The sequence below is a fragment of the Berghia stephanieae genome, chromosome 4 (assembly GCF_034508935.2).
Source record: "Berghia stephanieae isolate SIO BIC M18660-M18661 chromosome 4, UCSD_Bste_1.3, whole genome shotgun sequence".
Lineage (NCBI taxonomy): Eukaryota > Metazoa > Mollusca > Gastropoda > Nudibranchia > Aeolidiidae > Berghia > Berghia stephanieae.
Window position 1 is genome coordinate 12,519,944 of NC_088363.1, and position 19,433 is coordinate 12,539,376.

Consider the following 19,433-nt stretch of genomic DNA (forward strand, 5'->3'; position numbering starts at 1 on the left):
TATTAGGAACAAATTAATATTGCAGAACCTTGCTTTTTGGGAAAATGCTGTGGTCACCCTTTGCTACCTGTGATATCTAGAGTCATAAAGCAAGCCAAATATAGCCCTGTGGGTAATCAACACTGAGAAACGATCCAGACATTGATTATAAAGTCACCCAGAACAAAGTCTCATGGATCATTTTGAGATGAAAACTTGCTGCCAGTTTTACCACTTCGACAAACCAAGACAAGAAAAGCTGTTTAGTTATATCCTCATCCTCATCTCTGCTGTTCCTTCTCTTTTTCTATAGTACAGCTTATTGCTCATAGTCAAAATCATTACAACCCATATGATGCAAACAGTTTGTCATTATCGTTCAAGAAAATGGATGAAGAATTTTACTCTGCCCTTGAAAAAAATAAAAGGCATTTTGTCAAGATTAGCCACCAGAATAATCAAGAAAAGAAATTTGGAGAAGCAGACGTGAAATACTAGCATCCCAAACATCGGGGCCCATTGAGAAACCTCTACAGGAAAAGTTTAATCGATCTGAAACAAATACAACTTAACAAGTAATGATGCATAAGCTGACTTGTGGATGTTAAGCGGAATTGAAAATGTCGTGTCAGAACCTTGTACTTTGGAAAAGTGCCGTGGTCACCCTTTGCTACTTGTAGAATCTAGAGTCATAAAGCGAGTCAATTAAAACACTGGATAATCGACGCTGAGAATCTATCCAGATATGAATTAAAATGTCACACAGACTGATGGATCTTTTTGAGATGAAAACCTGCTCCCAGTTTTACGACTACGATAAACCAAGACAAGAAATGTCGTTTAGATTTGACAAATAATTGACATCCGTAAACGTGTTTGTGTCGTCACGTCTGCTCTTTGACGGGATCCATGGCTGTAAAGGGTGATGAGATTAGTTCCATTTGACACCTTGAAGCCCGATGGGAGGGAAGGGAACCTTGACTTTGGTATGTGCCTTTACTCTTTTTCTCTCAATAGCTTTTCTATCCAGTCTTCCCATTAAAAAATTATATTCTGTTTCCTTTTGTTAAAGATTTATACCTTGTTTATTTATCTTTATTTCCTTTAACTTAAAACAAAAAAGATTTATATTTTTGTTCAGATGAATGAAAAAAAGAGCATAAACTTACATGATGTGTAACTGTCACAACCAGCATCTATCAAAAAGTATTTGTTTTAAATGCTATGTGTTACTTTTTCATGAAAGAGCATTAATCTACAAGAGTGTGGTTTCAGTTTATCACTATTTTCTCAATCAAATCATTTCCTTTCATGCCAAATCTAAATTGCAATGATTATTCCTCTCATTAAGATAAATCTTTGACTTAAAATGATGGACTGTACAATATATGACTGGTTGTAGGCTTAGGTTAGGCAATCACAGCTAAAAAATGAGAATCAACTCTGTAAATATTAATTCAAAGCACAGTTAGGTGTGGGGGGAATCCGGAAAAGAAATTACAAAATAGTTTTCAACTAACAAAAATGAAGTCTTGAGTGACATTTTTTTAAAAATATATATAAAGCAGAAAAGTGAAATATTTGTAATTTTGCATAATTTTATAAAACTGTTTTGTTTTTTTTTGGCATGGCTTCCAAAAGTAGACAAAGAAAACTTTTTATTGATATAACATGAAATTTGTAATGCACAACATCTTTCTCATTGTTGTGAGTTTTGAGTCAATCCTGATAGAATATATTTTAGCTAAAGTTAGTTTTTTGGATTATAAATATTTATTTATTCGCTCTGCTGTCTCATAACTTGTTTTCAGCTAGATCGCTTCTAGATCGTTTTTTTGTTTTGTTTTTTTGTTGTTTTTTTTTATTCCAGATTTTTCTTTATGCATCCTGTACTGTAATCTAGAAAATAAATACATTTTTCTCTACATTTCGATTATTAATTTTTCTTATTTTGTATTAGTTTTACATCTGAAATTTCATTAAAAGTATTAGAATAAGGAAATATGACCTTAATCTATAATTCAACAGTATTGATGTAATGATAATGATATGTATCAGTTTGTAATTAAGTAGTAGGAAAGAAAAAGTGTGTGAGGCGATCAGAGATGGTTTGAAGCCGATGCCCTGGGGAAGCACACAGCAATGCAATGCTGCGGTTACTGCTTCGCCCAGCAGCATTTTGTCTACATCTTCATCATCATCCTCTTCCTCCCTCTCCCTCTATGAATTTACAGGAAGCATCTTATGAAGGAAGAAGCAAGCACAGAAAGGTAATTAAATACTTGTTGCTTTCATGAACTCACAACTTTTATTGTTTGTTTGTTAGTTAGCGCCATGACCAGTGCTGCCAACTTATTGTAAAAAATGCGTATTTTTACTCATTTTCCTTTATTCTTCTACACTTCTACACATTTGCTAAAGACCTTAAAGGGATTGTTTGCTTCATTTAATTTCTATTTTCTCATTTATTTATTTTTTTAAAACAAACACTCTTTTAGGGTGTTTAGACATATAATTTGTTTCACAATGCAGAAGTTCATATTGGGATTTCAATGATAATAATAATAGGTAGTCCAAACTGCCCCGATAACGGGTTCTGGACGTAAAATGAGCTGATTTCCATCAAGTTCCCACTTAATCTTCACCACGTATTTTCATTGTAAATGCAATGATATATATATCAATAAAAAGATCAATCTTTGATCTTTCCAATGATATATTTGGTTTTAGCATGCACAAAAAACTGACTTTGTGCTTTGATAACGAAAATAGTCACTTGAGCCGTTTTTTATCGCTCGCCGAAAAAAAAAAATCATACCGCCTCAACGTAAATAGCCAGGCAAACTGCGCCGTTCGTTCAATCTCGCCCAAACTGGTTTCATAAGACACGTAAAAGAGGGCCGATTATTTTGGTACCAAATAGTAGTAGTTCTTATTTTTGGTTTTGAAAATATCGCATTTTTTATAACTTTTCAAGGCTAATTTTCATTATGATCAAGTTCTATTTGGTATTTTTGGAAAGCCGTATTTTTCCTTTTTATAAATACGAAAACAACACTAAAAAATGTCCAACGGCGCAGAATGCTTAAACCGAAACAACGCATCACTTTATGAATGAAATTCTTTTTCCCACCGGCCGGCAGCAGTATCAGACGTCTCCAATGGCTAACAAATAAATCTCGCCTGAATCAACGCTACCGTTCGAAATTTCTCGATACAAGGTTCTGACAGGTAAATAAATATATAATTCACTTATTAATATCATAAATTAAGAGGTATTAAGTTTAAATTTGTTTATTTTATTGTTTTATCCAACATCGTCCTCAAACCCATCTTCTCAAAATGGCTGAACTCTGGGTCCGTCTCAGAAAATGAAGAGCCTATTTATTTCTGATTTTCAGAATAAGCTGTGATACAGTAATTTGCTTTCTTCAAGCATTATATTTATTAAATAAATTAATTTTGTGTTACTGGCAATTAATTTTAAGCCACAAGAACGATTTTTACAACCCTTACAAATATCTAAGAAAATCCAAGATGGCGGACATCGATGATAGTAGTGATAGACAGACCTGGAGGTAGAGAATTATTTTCCTTGGCTAGATTATATATTTCCATTTGTGAGTTGTTTACTACTTCACAATAATGTAAATAAATATGACTTATTCATTTTTTATAGTTGACTCTTTATAAACATTATTTTTTTTCTTTTCATTGACTTTAGAAGGATATTCTGTTTTGCTGAGATTTTTTTTTTTAATTTATGTTTTTTATTGGAGTGAGTTTTTTTTTAAAAGGAAGAAACAAAATTCCAAAAGTGAAAAAATAAAGAATATCGGTTTAAATTTAAAATGTCCTCATTTTTCCTAAACATATGAAAAACATTAATTTTGCTTTTACTTTACTTTGTTTTAAACAGATGATGACCAGTACAGGTCCCTTAAAAGGACATTCCTGGCTGTGGGAAAGGGGAGACGGGCAACCTTACCATCCGTCCTGCATAGAATGATAAATAAACCTTGGTTTTAGCTATTAAGACATGTCTTGTTCCATTATTTTGAGAAAATAGCTTCTCGGCCACCACTGGGTCTGGGTACTTTTGTCCAAATTCTTAAACTTGGCAACCTTTTTCCTCTCTTGAGTTACTGATAATGATCTTACAGAACTTATATATCACACCATTCAGATAGAGCTTTAAAACCTGATTAATTTGATATATAATATGTCATCCTATGTCAACAAACAAAAAAGTTACGACAGTTTGAAGTTGCGTCTTTTTCGCATGTTTCGGCAACTTTTTGGAAACTGCTTTTCTGTGATTTTTCTGAACTTTGAAAAGTTATTGTGGTAAAACTATGCTAAATAGCCTTCCCAAAAAAATTGGGCTTATTCTATGCCATCATATTTGTAACCACAAGCGATTTTAGATCTGTATCTATAGTAATAATGATTTTGGGGTACCCCAAACTTGGGAAATTTAGTATTTTTAACTTTTCCCGTTTTCGGCCCAAAATCCATGATTTTCAAATTGCCATAACTTTTTTAGTTTTTGACCTAGGAAGACAAATCAAATATCATAGTAATCAGAATAAAAAGTTCTACAAGAAAAACATTGAATGGGTGTGTTTCTTGCAAAAAAAAAATTCAGTTTGGACTACCTAATAATAACCACATTTGTTTAGCACTTGTTGCCTAAAGCTCAAAAAAGGTGTTTTACAAAGTCAGATATCCAAACAATCACACACACACGTGCACATATATACATACACACATACACACGCGTGCACATATATACATACACACGCGTGCACATATATACATACACACATACACCTGCTATTAAAGTTTCTATACACCACTGACATATGGGCGCTTAAGATAATTAATACATAAGCATGAAATTACTCATGTCATATTATAATACAATATACAATAGATAATAATGCTCTATCAATGGCCATTGGGACTCCTTTGATTGTTTTTATTTTTTTAACATTGCATAAAAAGCCGTAAGTTCTGTATGTTAGAATTGTAAATTTCCGTTATACGTATATTGGTATAAATTAAATCTTTGAGATGTCATAATCATTAGAATTTCAAAGGGTTTTGAGTTGGGGTTTTGTTTTGTTTGGCGTTTTTCTCCTTAAAAATTACTTTCATTTCCTTAATAATAATAATAATAATAATTATTATTATTATTATTATTATTATTATTATTATTATTATTATTATTATTATTATTATTATTATTAAAATGATGATAATAATAGTAATGATGATAACAATATCAATAATAATAATAGTATTAATAATAATAATAAAGAAATGCCTAATGTTTAAACTCAAAATGTTGTCTTTTATTTCTCGCCTTTATTCTATTCACACTCTCTCTTTTTTCTCTTTCTCTTCCCTTCAAGTCTTCACAGAGCCCTTCATTTGAAGATGACGACGGCTGGGAATATGAACGCAGGGAAAAGAAAAGGGTGAGAAGATAGATGAAATAATGTCCCAATACTCGGGTTGATATATTCAGCTAGGTTGTATTTCCATGCTAAGATTTTTTTAAAGACAGATAAATAAAATCGAAATAGTTGGAAAGGGCATAAAATTTGTAAACAATGGTTTTAGTTAATTCAGAACTTGGCTTGCCTATCTGTTTTTGCTACTGCTTTTTTTGGTGAAAACAATATTATGTGTAGTTATAGTCATGCCAAAAATGATAATAAAAGTATTAATATGGAGAAAAAGATAAAGGGAGTAAATGTGATTCATAAATAAGGGAACAACACAAAACAAATGACGTTTTTGTTGTTCCTTTATCTATGAATCACATTTTTCTCTCCATTCTATCGACTCATTTAAGCACCTCTAGTTTTTGGTTTTAAAAGTAATAACAGTGATGACGATAATAATTATGGATCATCATCATCATTATCATTGTATTAATGATGAATAAATCAATCAATCTACTATAAGAATGGGAAAAATGATAATGTGAAAGAAATTCCGTCTGGCCAATGAAGTTTTAATTTGTATTCTGCCAATAGATTAATTTATGTATTGATGTCCTAAGGACATTAACGGGCAGAGTGGCTCAGAGGTACGGTCTTTGCTTCGACTCCGAAAGGTACGAGTTCAATCACCGCTGTGCAGCCTTCAGCAAGTCGCCTCGCCCTAGCTCAATTTGCAATGCGGCTGATGCCTGGGTTATTCCTGTCTTCCCCTGGAGTAGACCCGAGAGAAAAATGTCCCCCTATGGGATGAATAAAGGGAATTTTATTTTATTTTACATCATCGTGATATTATTATTGTTTTGCTGGGTGGGGATCCTGACCTCCCATAGTGGGCAGGGAGGTACATACTGTGTCTTCTATCCCCTTATATCTGTTTTCCAACATGCTTTCTGTCCTTGTCTTGGAATGAGGTTACTTGGTTTTGTCCTGGCCCTGGTTGGAGTCCTGGCTGGGAGGGAAACAGTCAAATGCATAGTTATTGTTTTGGGAGATGATATTTTTTTCCTTGTAAATCATCTCTCTGTTATGATTATTATATTTGTCATTTTGAATGTATAGTGTAAGCATTTGAGTGTGTTCCTCTTTGTTGGATTTTGTGCTTGCGTCCAGATGAGACTTATAGGTGGTCTCAAACTAAGTACACGATAGTGTGCTCTTGGAATCTACATCTGATCCCTATTTGTTCCCAGTTCCCCTTTGTCTTACTTTTTCTTGGGTGCTTTAATTGTAATTCTAGAACTTTTTACTATCCCATTTTCTTCCTTTTTACTGGCGCTGATATGACCTTAATGTGTTGCAAGCGCCGTAAAACCCTTAAAAACAAACAAAAACATTATTGTTTTGAATATTTCCAGGACCACGGCGTGGATGACCTGGACGACGACTACGTCAAGAGGAGAAAAAGTGAGGACTTTCATCCATCCCATCATCATCACCATCGTCACCCTTCCTATGACTTTGACTCCACGCCTAAACTGATTCCTCCATCGTCCTCTTCGTCGTCATCCTCTAGTAGGCTGTTGTTGTCGTCAGCGTTATTGTATACACATGTGGCATGTGTAGCCTTGTAGCGTAGTCATTCATGCTTTTGGGCCATTTGTATACAGGTCCCTACTTTTCCTCCACCATACTTCTTTGTTTCATTCCAGTAGTTACTTTTCCTCCCACATACTTTTCTGTTTTTGTTCAGGTCTCTACTTTTCCTCCCACATTCTTTTCTGTTTTTTGTTCATGTCTTTACTTTTCCTCCCACATTCTTTCTGTTTTTGTTCAGGTCTTTACTTCTCTCACATATTTTTTTTGTCATTTTTTAAATCCTTTTATTTATTTATTTATTTTATTGATTTCCCTTTTACTCTTCGCTTCTTTTTTTTTTTTAACTCCCAGTTTGTTTTTCTTTTCTTTTTTAAACTTGTCCGTTATAATTCTTATGTTCTTTAATTTTTTTTTTTTTTTCTTTTGTAGTCAATTTATAGCATACCGCTTGTCAGAATGGCATGTGCATATTTGGCTTATTCACAGTGGAAGCAAAATGAACACTACTAAAACTAAGTAGCAAAACTACTAAAACTAAGTAGCAAAACTACTAAAACTAAGTAGCAAAACTACTAAAACTAAGTAGCAAAACTACTAAAACTAAGTAGCAAAACTACTAAAACTAAGTAGCAAAACTACTAAAACTAAGTAGCAAAACTACTAAAACTAAGTAGCAAAACTACTAAAACTAAGTAGCAAAACTACTAAAACTAAGTAGCAAAACTACTAAAACTAAGTAGCAAAACTACTAAAACTAAGTAGCAAAACTACTAAAACTAAGTAGCAAAACTACTAAAACTAAGTAGCAAAACTACTAAAACTAAGTAGCAAAACTACTAAAACTAAGTAGCAAAACTACTAAAACTAAGTAGCAAAACTACTAAAACTAAGTAGCAAAACTACTAAAACTAAGTAGCAAAACTACTAAAACTAAGTAGCAAAACTACTAAAACTAAGTAGCAAAACTACTAAAACTAAGTAGCAAAACTACTAAAACTAAGTAGCAAGGACTAAAATTCTCTTGCACTTTTTAACTGAAACTAAAAATAGATCAATTGAAATATTTCAATAAACATTTGCTCATAAAATTTGATTGTCTGTTGTAAAACAAACAAAGAAAGCTAAAAACATAATTGTCATTTTTTAATATTTCATTTCCTTACTTTCCAAATTCAGTCAATTTTGTTCATGCCAAAATGCCAAAAAGTGGATAGTACTTTGGTTATAAGCAAGCTGTTTATTTTATAACTGAAAGTCAAGCAATTGGTGGTCATAGTTAAGCACAAAAATAATGTCCTTCCAAAAATTAAAAAATTAAATTTTATCATTTTATTTGTGACTTTTACCATTGTTTCAATTTGTACTAACATCTGGTATTGGTAGATATAGTTATACCATTTACTAATATGGTTTTTTTTGTTTGTTTTACGTTTTATTTTATGGTATATTTGAGTCGTATTTTAACAAATCATGAACTATAAGTAAAATACCTCATCCGGGGGTCCCGATAGCTCAGTTGGTAGAGCACTCGCTTCACATGCAAAGGTACTGAGCTCGATCTTGGTTGTAGTTGAGATTTTTTTTCTGAACCCCCTGTCAACTCAGCGGTGATTGGTTAGCTGGGTCTGTTAGATTTGGCAGAAAGTACTTTTCACTAGACTAACATCCTATCATAAGGATAGCAAGCAATTCAAAAGCCTAGTGCTAAAAGTACTTAAGTCACAGGAAGTCAATTGAGAAAATGGAACTTAAAATTTGGATAAGGTTAAATAGAATATAAGAAAATCAACTAGTATTGAGATAAGATACTTAGTTTATGTTTATCATGAACCAAATTGGTGAGCGAACTTATTGAGATAAGATACTTAGTTTATGTTTATCATGAACCAAATTGGTGAGCGAACTGATGTGATTGTACTTTCAGTTTATCACTGATTATCTAAAAATCATGAAAGTGTGACTTTAGTCCTTTTAGTGCTGGGGTCTTCCATTGTCATTGTCCATTTCATGTTCTACATTCCGAGATAAACTCCGACTATTTACAGTGGGGCAGCGGGGCACTGCAGTTCGGTCTTTGCTTTGTATCTGAAAGGTACCGAGTTCAATCACCTGCTGCGCGGCGTGGCCTTGAGCAAGTCACCTCGCCCTAGCTCAATTTGCGGCACTGCACTGGAGCTCGTGCCTGGGTTATTCCAGTCTTGCCTTGGAATAGACCCTAGAGACAAATTTCCCCTACGGGATGAATAAAGGGAATTTTTTTTGTTGTCTATGCTGTGAAATTCATTTTAACGTAATTTGTCTGAAAGTTATGCACTAAATTGATTGTATCTATGTTCTTCTCTATTTAAAACAGAGAAACAGAATGGTGAACCAAATGGAATGCAGATGAAAGGCCAGGGAGAGAAGGAATACAAGGAGAGATCTAAAACCAGCAGTCACTCATCTAGAAAGGTAAGAACATCCCTCGTTGCTGGGTGGGGTCTTGTGGGCTGCCATTTTGGGTCGGGAGGTCACTTGCTAAGTCTTCTATCCCCCTAGAGGTTTTCCAACTCGCCTTCTGTCTTTGTCTTGGAATGAGATTACTTGGTTTTGTCCTCACCCTGGCCAGTGTCCTTGGCTGGGAGGGAAACAATCAAATGAATATATATAGTTTTGGGAGATGATATTTTTTTTCCTTGTAATTCATCTCTTTGTTAAATAATGTTATATTTTTTTTATTTTCAAAATATTTATGATTTGTAAGCATTTGAGTGTATTCCTCTCACTCTCAGTGAGATCCTTGTGCTTGTGTCCGGTGAGACTTTCAGGTGATATCAGATTAAGTACACTGATAATGTGCTCTTGGAATCTAACTTTGTTTTCTCTTTAAACCTTTCCCCTTAGTCTCACATTTTCTTGATAGCTTTCAATTGTAAATCAGAGTTTATCTCGGTTCCTAAAGCGTGAAACGGACAACAGCAATTGCTTGCTATCCTTTGGGTAGGACCCTAGTCTGCCGCCAAGTACTTTCTGTCAGATCTAATAGATACAGCTACCCATTCACTGCTGGATAGATGGAGATTTTTTTTTTTTTAATGTATTTAATATCTGGTTTTTCTCTGTCTTTTTTTAGGTTATTCATTATTTAAGAATATTTTATTCTATCTTTTTTCTCAGGACCAATTTTTGGACGAGGATGCACCTATGAAAGTGAAAACCAAGGAGAAGAGGGAGAAATCGTATCCTTTTGTTTGATTTGCTCCATGTGGAAGGAGTATCGTTTTCAATTCATGTACATTGTGATTAACGGTGGTTTCTGCCCCAAGCCTCCTTGTCCTCCTTTCTTTCTTTCTTTCTCCTACTGCGGCTTTGTGGTCTTGTGGTATGACACTTGCCTTCGGATTTGATAGTCCTGGGTTCGAGTCCCACTCTGAGCGGCGCATAGTTGAGTCCTTGGAAAAGGCTCTTTACTCACAGTCTCTCACTGTACTCAGGTGTAAAATGATTACTTGGCCGTAAACAGCATTGTCTCTGTCCGAAAAAATTGTAATATTGTCTCGTCCTACATGTTAAGCATTGCTGTTGATGGCTTAAATAATTCCTACTTGGATTATTTTTCTCAAGTTGTTAGGGGAAAAAATTCCCTAGTCTTATGACACTTGATAAAAAGGCCTGATTATTGAATGGGGCAGAAGATAACCGCTTTCTTTCCTTGGGTTTTGTTGATATTCTTTAACTGAATGGTAACAGACACATACATGTAAAATGCCTTATAAGTCCTTAACCTTTTCCCCACCAGATCTTCCAAGAAACAGAAGAAATGACGACACCCTCTTGTATCCTGTCCAAGTCACTCACGAGTTATTCCTATGACTATGACTTTTTTTTTCATTGTAACCATCCATTGAATATTCACTGTCACGTCTTCATTTGGTCTAACGTACATCTTTTGTTGATTTGGGTGGGGATTTGTTTTTTGTTTTTTAATTTTATAGGTTTTGTTTTTTGTCATGTTTCTATTTCTCTGGCTTTTTTTTTTCTTCTTTTTTTAAAAATATATGTTATTTGATTCTCTAGAAAGAAGGTGTCTTTCATTATTCTGCCTGGATAGAATTCCATATTTTTCTATTGTATGTGTGTGTGTGTGTCAATTTTACTGTTTTGCTATACAATAATTTACCTCAGCAATCATATTTCTTTCATTTGTTATTTTGATGAATGTTTCTGAATGTGTTGTATTCAATTCTTCGACTATTTCATTGCAGTTTTCATTTATTTCTCTCATTGATTGGTGGGTTTAAGCTGGTGGACATTATAAAAATCACACTGCTGGTCAACCAATGAGGAATAAGAATTGTAAGTTCCAGATTGTGTGTTGATTGGGGGTAAACTCAAGTTCGAATCCAGGTATGGATACTTTCATCCGTATTTTACACAACCACACAACCATCTGAATCAGCCTTTTGACTCTAAACAGACAATTGTATTTATTTTTAATCACCGTTTTATTGACATTTATCATCCTAACACCGATACCGAATGAATCTTCAACACATCAGATGATACAGGACACGTGTTTGAACTTGTCACTTTTTCATCCTTGTTGTCTTAACTGCAGACCAGTCGCATATACAAATTTAATCTGTATCTAAATCTATATATAGATTTTTTGGATGCGAAGGCAGGTTTAAGTCTGTTTTTTTGGGATTGTTTTTTTTTTTTTTAATTTTTTTTTTTTTTTTTTGTGGGGGGGGGGGGGGGGGGGGGGGGGGGGGGGGGGGGGGGGGGGATGTGTTTTTGTTTCCTCTTTATTTTGTTTCCACTTTTCTTTTTTTTTTTCTTTTTTTTTTTTTTTTTTTTTTAATGTGGTCATCTTGAATTCTGATGTTTTTGAAGAAAATTTCCAGATCATCTTTTTGTTGTCCGTGTCTTGTCTTCTACTTGATTTGAACTCTCGTCAACGAAATTTGATTTGTATTGGACCAACATGTTGCCAATTTATTATCAATGTCTGAAAATTTGATATAGAAATCTTCATGGATGTTGAAAGGTATGCAAGCCAATTTCAGGTCATGCTGACCTATAGAAATGATAGAGCGTTGTCTGACCGCAAATCCTTTACATTTTTCATAGATCTTTTTGACATCGGTATGTTGTTTTTATTTAAAGAAGACATTTTGTGTGTTTCGTTCAGTGTTGGAATGACACACTTCGTGTCAAGGTCGTTGTAATGATCCTGTTGTTTTAAATTGAGGTTCAGTCTGGTGATGTGTCCTGACGTCTTGCTTATGCAATGCCTATATTATATTATTTCAAACATCCATTATAAAGCTTTATTGCAAATCAGAAATATAAAAAATAATAGTAACGATAATGATAACAATAAATATAAAAATAACTGGCTTTTTTTAATGTTGGTGAGTTGATGATGCAATTGAGAGTGGGAAATGTGTGTGTGTGTGTGTGTGGGGGGGGGGGGGGGGGGGGGGGGGGGACTAATTTTATGCAGAAAATACAAAGATTTTATCTTTCATCTTTTTTTCTTATTTTTTCTTGTTAAGAAGTGTGATGATGCGGTATTGAATGCCCCCACCCCTTTTTTGTCGTTTGTGTGTGTGTGTGTGGTTTCTTGTGAGGAATGATATCCATGTCTTACTAGAAGATAGATAGTGAATGTGTATGTAATCACACGACTTTAGACAAACTCTGATACCGTACAGAATGTATTCCTTTGACTGCCTTAGACTTCATCATATCATTGTCTGTCTGCCTCATACATATTCATATAGGATGTTTGTGTGTTAATAATGATGATAGTTACAGTTATTCTGGGTGGGGTTTCCTGACCTCCCATACGGCCAAAGGAGTCACATTCTTTTTTGTTTGTTTTGTCTTCTATCTATTCTATCTCCTCCATAGCTGAGAGTGAGAGGGAGGCAGTCAAATGTATGGTTCCGTTTTGTTTTTTGTTGATTTGTTTTTTGTTTTGTTTTGTTTTTTTTCTCGTAAATTATCTCTTTGTTATGCTCTAGTATATTTTATATTTTAATATATTGTACTTTGTAAACATTTGAACGTATCCTTCATAGCGGGATCCTATACTTGTGTCTGGATGGGACTTGTTAGTAATATCAAAGGAAATAGGCACAATGACAGAATTGTCGTGGAATCCTCTATTTTTCCCACTTGGAACTACTCAGTCCCAGTCCCGTTTCATCTTGACTTTTTTCTTTGGTGTTTTTAAACTTGAGATCTACAACTTTTCTCCCAATCATCTTCTTTGTTTACGGGCGCTGAAATAATGACCTGCAAGTGTTGCTGCTAGTGCTGTAAAAACCCGTAAGCATGAAATCAAAACGGTAATGGATGTTGTTGTCGAGTGATGATGGTGATTATTATTGTTGTTGTTGTTACAGTGTTGAAATGATAATTGTAGATATCAAGTGATCGATTTGTAAATATATTTTTATGATTGAAATGTCACCCATAAATTTGATTCATTGTAAATAAATAAACGTTACAATAATATACGGTACCAAAGATCTTATTTGTATTTCCCTTTTAATAAACTGTGTACGATAGATTCATGTGCAAGTTTCTATGGTGTCTTTTGAGTTCCCTTGGTGCTGGATGGGGTCTTATAAACACCCATGGTGGGCAGGAGGAAACTTGCTGCATCCTATACCCCCCCTCCCCCCCCCCCCCCCCCCCCCCCCCCCCCCCCCCCCCCCCCCTTATCTGTTTTCCCTTTCAATGTTTCTATCTGTCTTTGTTATGGATTGGGATTGCTCGAGGTGTTATGTTTTTTTTTCCTGGTCCTGGCAGGGATCCTTAGCTGGGAGGGAGTCAGTCAAACGTATAGTACCGTTTTTGAGAGACGAAGTTTTTTTTCCTTATTTATAATATCTCTGTTTATTCCCGACCTCCCATAGTGGGCAGGAAGGTACTTGCTGTGTCTTCTATACTCCTATACAGACGCTGGAATTGAGACCTGATACTGATAGTGTCGCGCTGTAAAAAAAACCCCTAAAAACAAATACAAAGCCTCCCATGGTGGACTAGGCAATGTAAATGTTGCTGTAGTGTTTCATTCGTCTTGTTTTGTTAATAAAGGGGAAACCTGAAACGTCCATTTTATCTCTTTTCGTATATTATAAATTGAAGCTTACATTCAATTTCAGTTTTTTTATGGTAGACTAGGGGAAACTCGAATTATATAGTTAATATAATCCATCCATATATCTGGGGGTTTTTTCTCTTCCATTTAGTATGCCTCCCATGATAGTGTAACTTCTATCCCCTTATGTTTGCTTTCTGTCTTTGTCTTGGAATGAGGTATTTGGTTTTGTCCTGGCCCTGGCTGAGAGGGAAACAGTCAAAAGTATAGTTAGTTTTGGGAGATGATAATTTTTTCCTTGTAAATCATCTCTCTGTTATGCACTGTATTATTTTTCCTTTTACATTTGTATGATTTGTAAACAATTGAGTGTGTCTCTCTTGGTTGGGACCTGTTCTTGAGTCTGGATGAGACTTTTATGTGATCTCAAACTGATAGTGTGCTCTTGGAATCTACATCTGTTCCTTATTTGAACCAATTCCCCTTTGTCTCACTTATTCTTTGGATGCTTTAATTGTAATTCTAGAACTTTTTACTGTCCTATTTTCTTCCTTTTTACTGGCGCTGATATGATTGAATGTGTTTCAAACGCCGTAAAACCCTTAAAAACAAAAACAAAACATCATATCCCTGGCCAGAGTCCTTGACTGGGATCAAATGTATAATTATAGTTTTGGGAGATTATTTTTATTTTCATTGTAAATCATCTCTCTGTTATATACTGTTGCATTTTTATGTTTTAAATAGTAGTTTGTAAACATTTGAGTGCATTCCTCTTAGTGGGGACACGTGCTTGTGTCAAGATTAGACTTTTAGATGATCTCAAACTCAATTATTTGATAGTGTGCTCTTGGAATTTACATGTTTCCTATTTGAACCAATTCTCCTTTGTCTTACTTTTCTTGTATGGTTTAATTGTAATTCTAGAACTTTCTACTATCCAATGTCTTCCTTTTTACTGGCGCTGAAATTACCTTAATGTGTCGCAAGCGCCGTAAAACCCTTAAAAACAAACAAACATTTAGTATGCGAAGAAAAGCAAGACGACCAGTTAGGGGAGGGAGGGAGAAGATGGTGAGAAACAGGAGGAGAATAAGGCGGGCAGGGGGGGGGGGGGGGGGGGGGGGGGGGTTAGGAAAACCAACTTTGACCACCGAACTGTGCAATTATTTATGTATTATAGATAGAGATGAATTGGATAATTTGTACAACCGGTCGCTATGAGTTCAATGTTGGCTGAGGCCGACGTGTACTTATTTGCAGGTCTGATAACCCAAATTGTTGTGGTCTCATTGTTGTAATAGAAATACTCTCAAATCAACACAAAATGTATTATCCATACGTTAAATCAGGCCCATAATTGCACTCGGTTATCAGACCTGCAAATTTGTGTGCCTAGGTTGAGGAATTAGAGTCTTTTATACTGTCTTATGTTGACAAAACACTTTTTTTAAAAAATATTTTACCCAAAAATGTTTATAAATAAAATAAAATTCCCTTTATTCATCCCCAAGGGGAAATTTGCCTTTAGGATCTATTCCAAGGGAAGACTGGAATAACCCAGGTGTCAGCCGCAGAGCAGCGCCACAAAGTGAGCTAGGGCGAGATGACTTGCTGAAGGCCACACAGTGCAGCGGCAGGTGATTGAACTCGGTACCTTTCGGGTACGAAGCAAAGACCGTACCGCTGAGCTACTCTTCAGATGATTCTCATCCTGTCAAATTGTCAGAATATCGATTGATTTAAATGACCCTCATCTTGGCAAAAAAACTCTCAAACCTGGGGCCTCGCGGTGTGTTCCTAAGCTCCAGGTTTGAGAGAGATTTTGGCCTTAACTTGTCAAATTGTCAGAATTGCCCCAATCCCGAGACTTCCTAAAAAGAAAAAGAAGTCGCGGGTAAGAGACTTTTCGTGTTTAATTTGGACAACTTGTAATCCTTCAGGGCCATTGGTCCACGTATCCGAAGTTTGTTTTGTTGTTGTTTTTTTTAAAATCAGTTTCGTTTACATTTATTTTTGTAAAGCGCCTAGAGCTCATACTCATATTGCATGAGATATTAGCTCTATATAAGTGTGCAGTATTATTATTATCGCGGTTTCTATAGCGTGATATGGACTATAACAATTACTTATTGCCATTTAGATTGAACACAAGTCCATTGCAAGAACTTTCCGCCAGATCTAACAGACCTCGCTACCCAATGGGGAGTCCGGTCAGAACAAAAATCTCGACTACGCCCTGGATCAATTTCAGTCCCTTTGCCTGTGAAGCGAATGCTCTACTAACTGAGCTATCGAGACCCCTTTTGACAACTTGGATGTCAACTTGATCGATATTTTAAGCAAATTTTTTCTGGATAAAATGTTGTTTTGTTTGGGGTTTTTTTAAGTTTTGTCAGAATATGGCATTCTTGTCTGTACGATAAACGAGCGTCCCCAAAGATCTAACTCTTCAAAAGTACAACACGCCCCCAAGTGTATCGACTCCAGGTTTATTGTGTGCTAATGACTACGACAAACTGTGACAGGTAAACCATACACGCCCACCAAAAACAAACCCATGTAACACATCAGCTGATTCTGACACACCCCGAAGGCAACTTACTCCACAGTCCACTCCAGCAACAACCCCAGACGACTGTTACTGTTATTATTTTTACCATCGTCTGTCTATACCGGATGGAGAAAGGGGGCGTGGTTCCGGTAATGTTAACGATCTTTACACACTGTTGACAAATGGCTTCTAATGTTATAATTTCACCCTCCGAGGTGAGAGAATGTTCCATCCACATAATTTGAGAACCGTTTGACACGTCGTCATCCTCGTTCGAAATTCTGCTTAACGGTTCTGGTCGTGTTGAAATGTCTTAATCACAATAATTCGACCCGTCGTGCGTTCCTTGATGGTCGTCCAATTTGTTACAATTTCTATTCTTTTCAATCCGTCACAAATCGACCTGGTTCGACCTGGGGTAGGTTAGGTCAACATCGGAATTTTCTATGTTACCTGGTCATTGGGTAGCTGGATCTTTATTAGAATTAGACGTGGCGTCGGTAGACTAGAATTCTATTCAGTTGCCTGACAAGCCAGGTTTTTTTAAGTGTTTTTTTTTTTTTTTTTTTTTTTTGGGGGGGGGGGGGGGGAGTTGTTTTGTATTGTTTTGTTTTTTTGTGTGTTTGGGGGGGGGGGGGGGTGTTTTCTTCTTTTTTTTTTTTTTTGTTTTTTTTTTTTTTTTTTGTTTGTTGCTTTAGGTCTCTTCCAACACAATTGAGGTCATATGAGAGACCGCTGAAACAAAAAAAAAACAACAAGCAATCTAACAATAGTACAAATGTAAATCAAAATCATAACCTAAAGACATCATAAGCTAAATTATAAATAACCAAGAACAAACAGGCAGAAGATTTACAGAAAAAAAATATCCCTGTCAAAATACAATCACAAACCAAAGAAGCAGGATAGGCTAGTAAAGAGAAGAAGAAACGACATCACTATCGGATCGTACACCCATGCGAACATCATAGGTATATGATTCAAGGGTGATGCTCCCATCCAACCACCCGCTTCTTTTTTTTTAAATTAAGAATTGGTTTTGTTTTGTTTTGATATTTTAACAAATCGGTTTTACACTTTAGAAAGCGACAACGGGTTGTTCTAAAACTGTGGAACAGTCACAAGGTTTACAGTTATAAAGAATTACTATGTGGAATGTATTATTTAGTACCGTGGATTAATTTGGGTTTGATTTTTGTGGGACACGAACAAAAAAAAAAAAAAGGGGGGGGGAGCTTTTATTCAGCGAAAATATCCCTTCAATGTTCTCGGAGCGCTTTTCAAGGGGACCCAAGACAACAGCAACATTTAGCATGTACGACAATGTCAATATGACGTGAATCCACTTTGTATCTCTCTGGACTGTCACTTAGAGTAAATTATAAAATGTTGAGGAGGACCAGTGACTGCTATCAATAGTTCGAAGATGACGTCACTCAGGTTTTTGTTATTGTTTTTTGCCATCCACGTTTATGAGTAATGCTCACTGAACAGTATTAACCTGACTATACACGTTCATGGTTACACATAGTTTTGTGTGTTGGTCCGTTACACTTCCGGATGGCAATGTTGTGAACTCCTTAGCCCAGTGCATACTATCTATGGATCACAACATTGCCATCATAGATAGTATGCGCTTGGCTAAGAATCTCACAACATTGCCATCAGGAAGTGTAACGGACCAACACACAAAACGATCTGTAACCATGAACTTTTTTAGACTGGTGAATACAGTTTAGTGAGAATTACTCATAAACGTGGATGGCTAAGAACATAAAGACCTGAGTGACGCCATCTTCGTTCTATCTATAAAAGGACCGGGGTCAAATTGGATTCAGTAGTCTGATGTCACGCCGCCCGGCAACGGCGGCCATCTTGGTTCTAAACAAAGAAAATCATTACTTTTTATTCTTCATGCTGGCTAGAACTTTTCATATGCCTTGTGATCAGAATGTGTAAAAGTCAAAACATGATCAAATTTATGGGGTTTTTTTCCTCTGGATACGCTTTTATGCTCGCCGGAGAAAAATTTCATACGGCGTCCGCCATTGTTCCGATAGTTTAGAGCCAGTGTTGTTAGGTTACCATACGTCATTAGGAAGGAAGTGACGTTACGACTGTTGAAGAGTATTGCGTGACTCGCCGTCCAGTCCATATACAATTTCAATATAATATTATGTATAATGATGAGGAAAATCATAAGACATTTAATCAATATTGAATGGATAACATTTTATGTTGGGGAGTTGGGGGGGGGGGGGGATTTCTTCCGTTAAACTTTTACAGTGATAATAATCTGACTGGCGTGAGTTAAAATAGAAAAAAAAAAGGACAGAGAAGTGACGTCACACCTTAAACTCTTCCAGTTCCAAACTCCTCGGAAGTATTATGTGCCCACTCATTCCTTCGGGTGACTAACAATGACTAGGTTACATATTGAATCAGAACAAGAAATGAAGTGAGTAGGAAAGTGCCAGAAGACAATAGAGAATAAAAATTTCGCGGAGGCGATGGGGGCTCGAACCGGTGACCTTACTGGTACGACAACTCCGCCTGGCTGGGGAGAGTGTGGCTCTACCGTACGAGCTATCCACCACTCCAAAGAAAAGTGGTTCCAAACTCTATGTCTATCTTGAGCCGTTTTCTCCACGACTTCTTGAGGTCATGGGTTCAACACTCACTCACACACACACAAACGCCGCGAAATTAGTTGGCCAGCATTTAAGCTTAATAGCCAATATTGAATCATAAGGTG

At 35.7% G+C, this 19,433-nt stretch overlaps 1 protein-coding gene and 1 long non-coding RNA gene across 2 annotated transcripts in view; both read left to right on the top strand.

Moving 5' to 3' along the window:
• Positions 1-10,982, top strand: part of LOC144970046 (THO complex subunit 2-like) — a 47,439-nt gene extending 36,457 nt beyond the window's left edge. Inside the window, 6 exon segments of the mRNA XM_078909241.1 lie at positions 2,214-2,249; positions 5,397-5,462; positions 6,848-7,004; positions 9,382-9,479; positions 10,185-10,246; positions 10,807-10,982. Coding sequence (XP_078765367.1) covers positions 2,214-2,249; positions 5,397-5,462; positions 6,848-7,004; positions 9,382-9,479; positions 10,185-10,246; positions 10,807-10,831 — 444 coding nt within the window. The 3' untranslated portion in view covers positions 10,832-10,982.
• On the top strand, positions 3,070-4,015 carry LOC144970047 (uncharacterized). Its single transcript, XR_013644899.1, has 2 exons — positions 3,070-3,210; positions 3,899-4,015. It is a non-coding gene; the product is annotated as an uncharacterized LOC144970047 (long non-coding RNA).
• Positions 10,983-19,433: the final 8,451 nt, after the last annotated feature.